At 37.4% G+C, this 13,489-nt stretch overlaps 1 protein-coding gene across 1 annotated transcript in view; it reads left to right on the forward strand.

The window, feature by feature from the left end:
• Window positions 1-11,066, forward strand: part of LOC762772 (DNA-directed RNA polymerase, mitochondrial) — a 17,017-nt gene extending 5,951 nt beyond the window's left edge. Inside the window, exons 2-13 of the mRNA XM_030987416.1 lie at window positions 594-694; window positions 2,510-2,630; window positions 3,611-3,807; window positions 4,414-4,492; window positions 4,940-5,062; window positions 5,944-6,066; window positions 7,001-7,078; window positions 7,450-7,638; window positions 8,572-8,738; window positions 9,625-9,723; window positions 10,286-10,358; window positions 10,961-11,066. Coding sequence (XP_030843276.1) covers window positions 594-694; window positions 2,510-2,630; window positions 3,611-3,807; window positions 4,414-4,492; window positions 4,940-5,062; window positions 5,944-6,066; window positions 7,001-7,078; window positions 7,450-7,638; window positions 8,572-8,738; window positions 9,625-9,723; window positions 10,286-10,358; window positions 10,961-11,050 — 1,440 coding nt within the window. The 3' untranslated portion in view covers window positions 11,051-11,066. The remainder of the gene's footprint in view (window positions 1-593; window positions 695-2,509; window positions 2,631-3,610; window positions 3,808-4,413; window positions 4,493-4,939; window positions 5,063-5,943; window positions 6,067-7,000; window positions 7,079-7,449; window positions 7,639-8,571; window positions 8,739-9,624; window positions 9,724-10,285; window positions 10,359-10,960) is intronic.
• Window positions 11,067-13,489: the final 2,423 nt, after the last annotated feature.

Below are 13,489 nucleotides of genomic sequence, written 5' to 3' on the forward strand. Positions count from 1 at the left end.
CCCCCCCCCCCCCCCCCCCCCCCCCCCCCCCCCCCCCCCCCCCCCCCCCCCCCCCCCCCCCCCCCCCCCCCCCCCCCCCCCCCCCCCCCCCCCCCCCCCCCCCCGTTCCCACACCCACACACTTTTCGTAAATTGGTATTCACAATCATTTGTAGTGATCTGTCAGCTTATTTCTCATGGTAAAGATATGAATTTAAATGGGGAAAAAAAAATCCTAAAATTAATTGTAAATGTTCATGTCCTAGCAATTCCTAGCAATTCTGTATTAGTTGTAATATACAGTGAAAGCCTTATTTAAAGACCACCCAAGGGAGACAAGAAAAGTTGTCTTTATAGGTAGGCGGTCTTTATGTACAGGTCCCTTTAGTACATGTTTCAATGAGAAACCATTTTCAAGGAAAACAAAAAATGTGGTCTTTGTAGACAGGTGGTCTTTCTATACAGGTGGTCACTAAAGCAGGTTTGACTGTAGTACTTAATACATGAATTCAGATATTGTATTTCATTATATTATAGCTACGTTGGCATGCTGTCCTTCTCTCATAACTTTCCTGTTATATAGTAATTTTTTCTTTAAATGTCTTTATTCCTAGATTCTGGATACAGTGATATCTGTATTTAGGGATAGCGGAAGTAAAGCGCTTGATGTGCCTCAACCAGCATCAGCTTGCCCTCATCCACCAAGAATCACTAGGTAAAACAAATCTTTTCTATCAATGTTATCTTCATAATCATAATTATCATCATAATCATTATCATTATCATCCTAATCATTATTGTCATCATCATCAGAGATGCCAACTAGTACGGATTTCCCGTAATTTCTACGGGAAATCGGCCGATTACGGGCGGTACGATTTTCATACCATAAATTCCGGATTTTGCCGATTTTGCCGATTTTCAAAATTAGCACTTTAAGGTTTAGCACGTTTAAGGTTTAGCACGTACTTTGACTATTGCAGCGCAGCCATCCTTGAATCCATGCATAGAAATCCCACAGGGCTTCCGATTGGACCATTTGTTATCTAGCACACCCCTTTCAGTGCATACATGTGCATACAACATGTGCTTCGCGAGCGGGGGCCGGGTGAAATACCTCTCTTGGCCGCGCCGCTACCGCCCCGCCCATGCCCAGCGCCAGGCCTCGCTACGCTAGCGCCGTGTACACTGTCGGATTTCTCACAGGCTGTCACAGCGTTCGTCGATTTTCGTCGACAATCTGAACTCATGTTGGTTGGATTTAGATATCAATCATCATGTCTTCCACAACTAAGAAGCGTGGCAAGAAGTTACAGACTTTTAAAGAAGAATACAGTAAGAAATGGAAATGCATCGTGTAACACCAACTAATGAACAGGTAGACTATGTTACTTTTATTTAACTTGTTGTGCTATCGCGCTTGCCTGCGGGAGCTGCGCTTGCCAGCGTGCAGAAAAATTTGCGTCGCGCAGAAAATTACGGATTTTGTCTCCAAATTACGGATTTTTAGCCTTATGATTACGGATTTGTGCTCTGAAAGGTTGGCATCCCTGCATCATAATCATTATTGTCATCATAATCATTATTGTCATCATAATCATTATTGTCATCATAATCATTATTGTCATCATAATCATTATTGTCATCATAATCATTATTGTCATCATAATCATCATGATTATTATAATCATCATCATCATAATTATTATAATCATCATCATCATCATCATCATAATCATTATAATCATCATCATCATCAGAATCATTATAATCATCATCACCATTGTAATCAACATTGCCCTCATTCACCAAGAACCACGAGGTAAAACAGATCTTTTCTATCATCGTCATCAGGAACTTACATTAATTTATAAGATAATGTGTAATAATTTGATTGTAGCACATTGTTTCTACCTTTGTCATCTATCGGTTTGTATTTTTATTTTGTATTTAAAATCCAATCTCAAGTTTTGGTTGCAATAAAGAAGTAATATTGATGATAATCATAATCATAGTAATCACCATTTTATCATAATCATCATAACCATTATCATAAACATGTTTATCACTGTCATCGTTGTCGTCATCACCATCATCGCTTTCATCATCACCATTATCATCATCATCATCATCATCATCACCATCATCACCACCACCACCACCACCATCACCACCACCACCATCATTTATATTTATTAGACCGAGGCTCTGTTGCTTAAAACTTACCATTGATGGTAACTGTGCCATCCATATTAACTACCATGGCAATATCACTCAACAGCCAATCCAATCAAGGTTCCCATGGAAGTTACCATACAATGGGACTCTGGAATCATTGTTCTAAAAAAGTTGTGGGATTCTGTTGTACATTCTTTAGAGTACTTGGGTACTGTAATTTAGATATGATATGGAGAACAGGTGTATGATTTTTATAAGAAAATTTACCTTAACACACAAATATTGTGGCCAAGAGCATCACACACATTGTCTGTGAATCTTTCTTTTTATCCGATTTGATGTTCGTGTGTAGTGATGTCTCTCGAGAGGAGCTGGCACAGATTCACAGAGAGAGGGCAGCAGCTCGTAAGATGCAAGCTGAGATGCATTCATTGAGGATGGACATGCTGTACAAGCTTTCCATAGCAGACAAGGTGGGTCCTATCAACCTTAAAGGCATTGTTTAACATTGTTAAATCTGAGATGCATGGCCCTACGTGTTATCAGTGTCTGTGATATGGTGTAATATTAAAGTCCTAAAAAAATTGCGCTTCAAAATGATCATGAAGTGCCTCAAAAAAGTAAAATCTTTGAGTGACCAGTTTTACCTTACTCATTTTCCCCAATAGACTAGTGTTATGAAAACCGTTAGAAAACGCAAAATAAAATTTCGATTTTTCAATCAGAAATATCTTGATAATCAGACATGCGATCGGCTTGTTAAAGACATGGGAATCCTGAATGACCTAAAGGTTTGTAATTATGATTGCAGCATGAGCTAAATCAAGGATTTAGTTTAAGGATCTGAGACAAAGTTACCCAATCCCTTTAATTATTTCATTTCAAGTATGTATAAGAACTTTTCCAGATACTTCAGGAAACTTTCTATTAGCACCCATTGTGATAGTCATGAGTAAGAATGATACAGCAAATAACTGTCTTCCTTTGGTAACCAAATATAACCATTATCATATCAAATTGTGAGAATGTTAGGCTGGTATAGTATCACACTATATTTTACCTTCAAATATTCAATCAACATTTTTTTTTAAACAGGATTTAATAGTCCCTTTCCTCATTGCAATCAATGAATAATACCTTTAAAGCATTTATAGAAGTAAGAAGAAAATATTAAAAAATTAGGACATGTCCTGAGCTATACATTCTTACTAAAGATAGTGGATTGATCTGGTTTTAAATTTCACATTGTCATTAAAAATCTCAAACCCATAGCAACAAGAGCAGGATAAAACGAATTACTTTCATGGTTCAAAATTTGACGATTATAATAATGAAAGCTAAAGGTTTTTTTTTTTTAAAGTTCATCAACATACAACTGGAGAAGTCCTCAAGAAATCTGCAAGTGTATCTTCTTGTTAATCTAAGGATATTGTAACCTTGTTTATTATTTTAGGTCCGAAATGAAATTTTCTGGTTCCCACACAACATGGATTTCCGCGGGCGTGTCTACCCCTGCCCTCCACACTTCAATCACTTCGGCAATGACGTTACCAGGAGTCTCCTCTTGTTTGCCAGGGGGATGCCCCTTGGTGAGGAGGGCTTCAGGTGGCTCAAGATACATCTTGTAAACCTCACTGGCCATAAGAAAAGGTGAGGAGCTCTGGAGTTTGAATTTAACCGAAAATACCCTTATTGGTAGAAAGTATCTCTATTTTGTTTTGTTTGATATCTGTGCCAGCTCACTGCTTAAGATGCTAAGATTTTAGGATCATAAATTATTATAAATAGTTTAGGCAGACAAATGCTGATGTCCATTTATATTATATATGAAAGTCTGAGAAGTATACTGTTGATGTTTGACATAAAGTAATGGAAAACATTTTTTTAGGACATGTTGGTTTTAGTAGATGATGAGTCAGATGGTTCTTGTGAATGGACCATGACATGAAGGGGAAATGTTGGTTATTTCACTCCTCAATCACATCATCAAACCACTCTAAGGTCACCAAGGTAACTGACATTTTCGTCCATTTGGGGGAATGTAATATCCAGTCTAGTCTGTTGCAAGTTTGGTGTTGGTCTTGATGGTGTGAGTGAGGTATTTATTTCGCATTAGGTCTCCTAATGGAGATCGAGATTGATACATTGGAATTCCTTGACTGAGACTGGTCCTGACTCCTTAACTTGACTCAATACCTAGCCGTGGTTATAACCCCCGGTATTTATATGTCTTTGATTCTTCCTTCTTCTTTTCAGATGCTCTGTAGAAGAAAGGCTTCAGTATGCCCATGATATGCTGCCTGAGATTATGGACTCTGCTGACAAACCACTAGATGTGAGTATATATAATAGCAGTTTGATTAATTACAACCCTAAAAACGGCTGGGTTATGTTAGTAGTTTCTAAGCCAGGGGGAGGGCTGATTCTACCCCCCCCCCTACATCTCTTGGACATAAAGTGACAACTTATTCTGAAACTTGCCAGATAGATAAAGTATCCTATCATGAATACGGGTATGCCCATGAAGTTTCTTATCTAAATATCAGAAGAGTTTTGGAATTGGAGATATTGGAGTGTTGGGGACATCACCATGAAAAGATAAATAGGTTTTCAGAATACTGATTTAGTAATATGGCAAGGGTATTTTTTCTTCTGGACTTCACATAAAGATTAAACAGCATTTAGATTACCACCCAAATGTTAGTTTTTCATTATTAGGAGATTTCCGTCCATGTGTGCAAAAGAATGACACTATTGTAAATGATCATTGATTGGTTTCCAGGGCAACAAGTGGTGGCAGAATTCAGATGAACAATGGCAGACATTGGCATCGTGTATGGAGGTTACCAAGGCGATAAGGTCGGGTGACCCTACATCGTATATCAGCCATCTTCCCATACACCAGGTAGGATGTCCTGCTAATTGTAACCAAAGAAAAATGATACTTGTATTACATTCAAGTGATATGATGCAAGATATAGGCACAATTTAGGCTAAAGTGCCATAATAAGCTTTAAATTAAGCTTTGTGTACCTTTATGCTCTGGTATTGTTTAAGAGGATAATCTAGGTAAGTATTTATACTCCACTACATTTGTTTTTATCTTTTATACACTTTTATTTCATGTTTTGTGAAAATAAAATTTGATTCATAACATGCCAAATGTCCTTTGATATTGTAGTGAAATATCACATGTACAGAAAAATGTTTTTGTGATTTATACTAAGCTCTGCTTATATCGCCAGTTGGTGGTATGGATACACATAGGGATAAATGTGATTCAAGGATAATTGTAGAGAGACTTGATTATCAAATTTTTAAATACACACATGTCTTTATTCAAAAAGGTAATATGTGCTATTCATTATACTATGAACTGAAATAAAAATAGTATGAAATAAGAATACCGTAAATCTCCGTGTATAAGACGCACTTTTTTTCCGTCGGGAAAGATCGAAAGTCGGGGGTGCGCCTAATACACAGGTTCAGGATATTTTGAGTTCTCAAAATGCTACTTTTTAATGGTTTCCAAAAATCTCTGTGTCTCAACATAAATTACATAATGCAAATAAAGAATAGGGTCTACTATTTGAAGTTAAACTACATTCCTAATTTGAAGGGAAGAGTTTTTTTTTTTTTTTTTTTTAAATCTCAAAAATAGGGGTGCGCCTTATACACAGGTGTGCCTTTTACACAGAGATTTACGGTAGTAATAATTTTATTGCCATGTAAGTATTGTTGAATCTTTGACATCAGTGCTGCTATTTTTTATGCTACCTGTTATAGGATGGTTCCTGCAATGGCCTTCAGCATTATGCTGCCCTGGGTCGTGATCTCATCGGAGCAGAGCAGGTCAATCTGCATCCCTTTGACATACCACAGGATGTCTACAGTGGTGTCGCTCAGATGGTAAGACTGGGGCATTTGATGGGAAAATTATGTGAACATGCGGGAAGAGGTATTAGTTCTTATCATGCCACAGGGCTAGTCCCCATTGTGCCAAGCCCCAAATCCCCCCATGCCAAGTTTATTTTGAGATAATCTGATTAACGCGATGGTTCTATGAATAGCGCACGGAAACACACAGCACAGTACAATGATCATGAACAATAACTGCTATTACGAATGCGTGCAAGCATGCACAAGGCAGTGAAGCAATGGCTCGCTCGCATGTACAAAGCACTATAACGGTAGCGTGCATGCAGCCTTATGGCAGGATATGAATTAGAGAAGGGAGGGAAGAAGGAGGAAGAAAAAAGAGAAAGGAGTGTATTGTTCCTAAAATGAACAGACCATGGCCTTTTGACTCTATTCACTTCTACACTGAACTGCTCGCTTCAACCTTTGGACCAAATACTAAGCCTGGCTGAACCCTGACCCTGACAAAGAACCCATTTGAAAGTGTACCTTAACTCTGTGCGTTTGACGAAATTAATCCTGGATCATTTGTCTCCATTTCTGATGTTGAGTTTTCAAGACCGGGTCGTGGACGGGGAAGAGGAGAGGAGGAGCGGCAGGGAAAGGAAGTGAGAAAATAAGGATAGAAGGGAGAAAAGGGTTATGAAAAGCAAAAGACAAGAGGCGGAAAGTGAAGGAAAAAAAAAAAACGTTGAAGAAACTGAGGAACGTTGAGGGAAGATATTGAAGAAAAAGGGATATAGATGAGATAAAGTCATAGAAATAGCATTTTTGATTGTTGTATAAATCCTATTCCTTGGTCATGTCATCAGTGCGTAATTATCATCATACTGAAAAACTACTTTCCTATAGATGCTATCAGAATCTTGATCAAATGGTCCTTCCTTTATATAAGATTTTGAATGTTATCTGATTTTTCATGAAGGTTGAGGAGCTACGGAGGCAGGATGCAGAGAAAGGAAACAAGATTGCCCTGGCCCTTGCAGGTCACATCAAGCGAAACGTAAGTATTCATTATTCAGTGAGTAATATATGTGTGTAATTACCAAGGTTTATTGGATGAGTTGCCATTTAGTCTACATCAGTTCGTCTGCTACCCTATTCCCACTATGGTCTATACTCAGCCCGTCTACTATCCACATGGTCTAATAATTAATTTTGTCTACTTATCATTTGGTCTAATGACCAATAAACCGCTGTATGGCTACACGTAAGTTCAGGTTTGATGTTCAGACTTGATTTAGGATAGAAACTGATTGCCCAGCAATGTTTCCAAGCATGTGTCAAAACAGTTCATATGTGCTAATCAACTGCTTTCATTTATTACTGTAAAATGTTAATCCATCCCTTTAAAATGTTCCTGCATCTTATCAGGTTGTGAAGCAGACCGTGATGACCGTGGTGTACGGTGTGACATCGTACGGTGGTAGACGTCAGATCTTGAAGCAGCTAAGGGAAGAGGATGATCTGACCATGGATCAGAAGTGGTTTGCTGCGGGCTACATCACGCTCAAAGTCTTCCAGAGTCTGAGGAAGATGTTCACCAAGACTAGGGAGATACAGGTAATGATGAGTGGTTCATTTAGTATGCCAAAATACTCAGTTTGATTGTGTACTTGGTATAGAAAGACAGAACATGTCGAATCCCGACACGGCACTAATATCCTTTGGCAAGATATTTACCTGCACTTACTACTCTCCACCCTGGTGTTAAATGGGTACCTGGTAGGATGAGAAAGTTCATGTGGTTGGATAAGCAAGTGTGCGCTTGTAAAATGGCGACTGGCTGGAATGCTCCCCAGGGAGTGGAAAATGTGCATACATTGTTTGCAGGTAAGCCTGAATCCGATGACCGGGGTAATAATATATCTGTACAGCGCTTAGGCACATTGTCGTATCGATGTATTGGGCTCTATATAAAAGCGGAATATTATTGACAGCTGTACATGCTGTTCAAGGAGTTGGAAAAATTATGGCAAAAATACTTTCAGGATAACTTTTCCCCTTTTCTTCTTATTCCCTTGTAGCAATGTTACCTCAGTTATAGAACAAATGCAAGGGCCCTGTGTAGTAATATTTACAAACATATGACCCATTTATAGCAAACAGAAAGCATCATTGTGCTGGCAGAATATATTTCAACAGTATGTACGAATACAATTAAGTTATTATATTATAGTTACAAGAGTGGTATTCTGAGAAACAGAGATCGAGATGAGTGAGAGAGAGAGTTAGAGAGAGAAAGTGGGGAAGGAAAGAAAAATCAATAATAAAAAGGATATGAGAGGAGTGCTAGGAGAAAGTCAAAGAAAGAATATAGTATTAAATGTTTAGACTTTAGAGAAAGGGGCTGAGAAGTAAGAAAAAATGGTGGATAGGTAGTCGCTAAAGTGTGGGGGAAAAAAAGAAGATATGGGATATTATAGAAGGTCCTGAACTGCATTTCTGCTGTTATAATAGAGATAACTAATGCAGACTTTGTATCATGTTCTACAGGACTACTTAACGGAGAGTGCTTGGTTGATATCTAAAGCCGGTGAGACGGTGGAATGGGTGACACCTCTGGGTCTACCCATCGTACAACCCTATCATAAGAAGAGTCTGAAGCTTATCTCACATGGAGGACGCAACGTCTATCATGAAGAGAGACACAGCCAGGCTGAGTGAGTAATTCCAGCTATTTGCAAGTTATGTAGATATATTATTGTTGGAGACCTATAATTCTTCCATTGCTTATCATTAATCTCAACTCTTTAGCTCTAAATCCATTTTACAATACAGTGAAGGAAGAAAATTGTAACATATTGTATCAAGTTTTAACCTATTTCTATTTCTCACTCAACTTGAATTATGAATTACAGAGAAACAATCCCCAACTAATATTTTGTTTTGTTTGCCTGGAGTCTTGTAATGGTATTAATTCTCTAATTATAGCTATTCACACAACTATTCAAATACATTTTTATTTTGAGACCGACATCTATATTATTCATCCATCAGTTATCATCAATCTCAAATGTTTACTTCTGAATCCATTTGAAACCAATTGGAAGAAAGAAAGTGTAAGCTATTTTATCAACCCTCTGTATAGAAAGACCCCCTATATATAAATACTTAAGACTGCATTTTTTTTGTTCTTTCTCTCTCTCTCTTGTTGAACTTTAATTACAGGGGCCCACCCACCAACAAAGAACATTTTGCTCTGTATTTTGGGGGGTTCTTTACTGGTATTTAAGTCTGTCAAGAGATATTTTAAGTGTAAATACCAAGCCTCTATACAAATATGAAAGTAACTGAAATGTGTGGTCGTGAATGAACCCATATTCACGAGCACAGATTTTAAGTCTTGTATGTAGCCAACTTCCTTGTGGGCCGTGATATGTAAATATTTTCCCCATATATGTCTTTATTCTTCATTATAAGAATGTCTCATGGTTTGGAGATGATTTGTATGTCTTTAAATGATTTACAACATTCCTGTGATAGCTTGATTTCGTATATATTTTATTATGTGATGTCTCAATCCTTGATTCTGCTTTACCTTTGTAGACGTCCAGACACGATGAAGCAGAAGAATGCATTCCCACCAAACTTCATTCATTCCCTAGACTCAACTCATATGATGCTCACATCACTCTACTCACAAAGGTGAATAATCAGAAAGATCAAATAATAGTAATAATATAGAATATTAAGGAGCGCTAAAAAAATAAGTACCATAACAAATATATGAGAAGAGGACAAAAATTGTACAGTCTCACAGTTAGCAGATCGCGTAGATCACTGGGGGAAAAGGTGGGTTTGAGGGATCTTTTGAAGGTGGCAAGACAGGTAATTTCCCTTATGGAAAGGGGGATGTTGTTCCAAGTCTTTGATGCAGCTACTGCAAAACGTTTTTCAGCTGTTGAGAGTCTTGATTTGGGAATGATAAGTTTGCATGCGTCTGTTGCTGAGCAAAGATTACGAGACAGTGTACATATTTGGAAGGTGTCATTAAAAATTTTGAACTCTCTTAAACAATGTCTCCTCTTCATCCAAGCGTGAACACATACCACACACAAATGATACCAAATGATTTGGGATAAAACACTCTTTCATAAGATGTATATATTTACTGTTCATAGATGTTTTTTTTAATAATTAGCAATTTTCTAGCTGTAAACTTTTTTTTGACTCACTCTGTATATTTCTCTTGTATGTTATCTTGTAGAGCCGGTATCGCCTTTGCCTCTGTACATGATTGTTACTGGACCCATGCTAGCTCTGTCAATCAGATGAACAAGGTAGGAAATGCTACATCTTAAAATTGAAGTGTGGGTATATAGAGGGCAGCACATGGCTGTATGCATGGGAGCGTAATACCCGTTGGCTCAGTGTTATGTAGTGATTGCCAAGTTGCCTACTTCACGAACGACTATATACCCACTCATGAACATCTTAATATCCTCTCTCTCCATTTTAAATTGATAACACACCATGGGACGAGATGTAGGGTCTTTATTTTTAAAAATGGTTGTGAGATATCTTGATTTTTAAAAGATAAGAAAATAAGAATGAAAGTGCCAGGTTCCTGATTTGTAAAGTAATTATAAAGTGAATAAACTTATCACCGTTTGTATTGAAAAACATGTTTGGTAATTTGAGACCGCAAAATAGAAAATTGTGAATAAAAAATGTACCTTCTCCAACATACTTTCATGACTGGATTTGCCAAGCCTTTTCTATTTCATGCATTCCCATTATTTACTCAGAAAATGATGTCATCGATTCAACATCAAGAAAAGCCTTGATAAATTATTTACCAGAGTTATCAGAATGAAACCATACCTACACAGTGATTCATTTTTGTTCTTCTTCAAATCTTGTACTTGTTTACTGTTTGCAGATCTGTCGGAGCCAGTTTGTGAAGCTACACAAGGAACCCATTCTAGACAATCTCTCTGAGTTCATGGTGGAAAAGTATGGACAGCTGTAAGTATGCAAGATTACTTATCTGTAGACTTTTACAAAACAGGAGAATGGTCTATACTTCTTTCTAATATTGCAAAGTGCTATATCAGTCTTGACAACTACTCCCTTGCTTAAAGGGGAAGTCCACCCTGAAATTAAGTTAGTTTTAATAGGAGTAGAAAAATGAGAGAAACAAGTCAGTGAAAGTTTGAGCAAATTCCGATTAAAATAAGGAAGTTAGGATTTTTGAAGTTGTGATCAATCAAACACAAATTGGCAACTCTATGACGTATTATGCGAGCTCAACTTCCATTTGCTCAGTACTAAAAAAATCTAAAATTTTCGTTTTCCCTCAAGAAAAATTTCAACCATACATGCACCCTAAATATAATAATTGCAAATATGTTTCTATACTCCCCCTGCAAGGAACAAATATATATTCCGTCATCAATAACAAAGAAAACATGATTTTATGGAATATTATGCACAAAGCAAATGAAGGAGAGCTCGTATAATAAGTCACAGAGTTGCCAATTTGTATTTGATTAATCACAACTTCAATAATTCATAACTTTCTTATTTTCATTCAGAATTTGCTCAAACTTTCACTCACCTGATTTTCTTATTATTCTGCCTCTATCGAAACAAACTTATTTTGGGGGTGGACTTTCCCTTTAAGACACTTACTCCCTAGAGAACTACAAAGCCAAAACGTCTCTCTCTGTAGCAGGGGGAAATATACAGGAGCTCAGGGCGAAACAGCCCCTGAAATGGCCCAAAAAAAATTTGCATTGAGTTTAATGCAAAACAAATTAAAGAGTGTTATTTTCATGCAAGCAAGCTTGAAAAGTAGCCCCCAAAATTGTTGAATATTTTTTTCCCTGATCTGTCATTAGCAAGGATTACTTTGGTATATGCTGAGCAGCTATTTCAGCACTTTTAAAGAAAAAAATACTGACACTTCTTTGCACCCATGTACTACAACTAATGCATCTCACTAGAATTACCAAGATTTTCAACAAATTTGAATCATGGATAACACTTGATTTTTAAGAGTTGCTTCAATTGCAACTGTTTATGCAAGAGACCTCTTACTCAGGGGAGTCAAATGAAAAGAGTGTCTACTTACAATGTATCCATTTTCTCCCAACTTGAAACTACTGTAAATAGAATTTGTGATGAGATGTAACCAAAGAGACAAACGTAATGAGAATCAGAATCATTTAATTGGCTTACGTTTTATTTCTTGAATCAGAGAGTCCGTCTGGATCCGCCTCTTCGAAATTTACTTAATCATATCTCTTTAAAGAAGCGGCCCCTGGGTAGGGGGTCAACAATATGACTACTGCTAAAACAAACAACATCAAGTAACAGTATTTATCTTTGCAAGAGATGATAGTCGAATAATCCATTCATTTGTTTATTGTTTTCTTCCTATGTTGTAGGGATATGCAAGACACGTCCAAACTCAAGCGAGGAAGCCGTAACATGAAGATCTTGGAGGATTACATCAAGATTGTCCCAGAGAAGGGTGACTTTGATCTCGACAATGTCTTGAAGTCCACTTACTTTTTCAGTTAAAGACATGTCCAAACTCAAGCAAGGATTAAGAAGTTGGAACATGAAGATCTTAGAGGATTACATCAAGAACGTCCCTGAAAAGGGCGTCTTTGACCTTGACAATGTCTTGAAGTCCACTTACTTCTTCAGTTAGAGACACATCCAAACTCAAGCGAGGAAGCAGGAACATGAAGATCTTGGAGGATTACATAAAGAACGTCCCTGAGAAGGGTGACTTTGATCTCGACAATGTCTTGAAGTCTAATTCTATAGTTAAAGATAAGCGAGGAAGCAGGAATATGAAGATCTTGGAGAATTACTGTAAACACAGAAATATTTGTGGTACATCAATTTTCGCGGATTTCGCGCAAAGAGCGGCATGTGCAAATTTTAGAACTCACAACAATAAAAGCATGACTTCTTGTGCATGTTTTGAATGGGCTGAATTGAGTGCAACGCGAATTTAGGAACCTGTGAATATGTTTTGGGGTCGCTCAGCGCGAAAAATTAATCACGCGAAAATAACAGCGTTTACAGTACATCAAGAAAGTCCCCGAGAAGGATGACTTTGATCTCGACAATGTCTTGAATCCACTTAGTTCTTTAGTTAGAGATACATTCAAACCTTATGAGGCTATGATAGAACTGGTCCAGTTTTGCACTTTCGTGGTACATGATCATAATGTTTTGTGTAACCATATGTATTTGAAGTATTTATGTTTTCTAGTGACTATTCTAAATTGGTTGTTGCATAACCATGCAAGCCATGTAAAGACTATGCAAGTGTACCAAGTATACTATTCATCATGTGTGTATATTTTGTTCTTCACTCTTAAACCATGAATTATGCAATATCAATTTTTATCACGTTCAGGTTTGTTATTATTTCAGCATGAGTATAATA

The sequence above is a fragment of the Strongylocentrotus purpuratus genome, unplaced genomic scaffold (assembly GCF_000002235.5).
Source record: "Strongylocentrotus purpuratus isolate Spur 01 unplaced genomic scaffold, Spur_5.0 spur5_scaffold_16, whole genome shotgun sequence".
NCBI classification, from domain to species: Eukaryota; Metazoa; Echinodermata; class Echinoidea; order Camarodonta; family Strongylocentrotidae; genus Strongylocentrotus; species Strongylocentrotus purpuratus.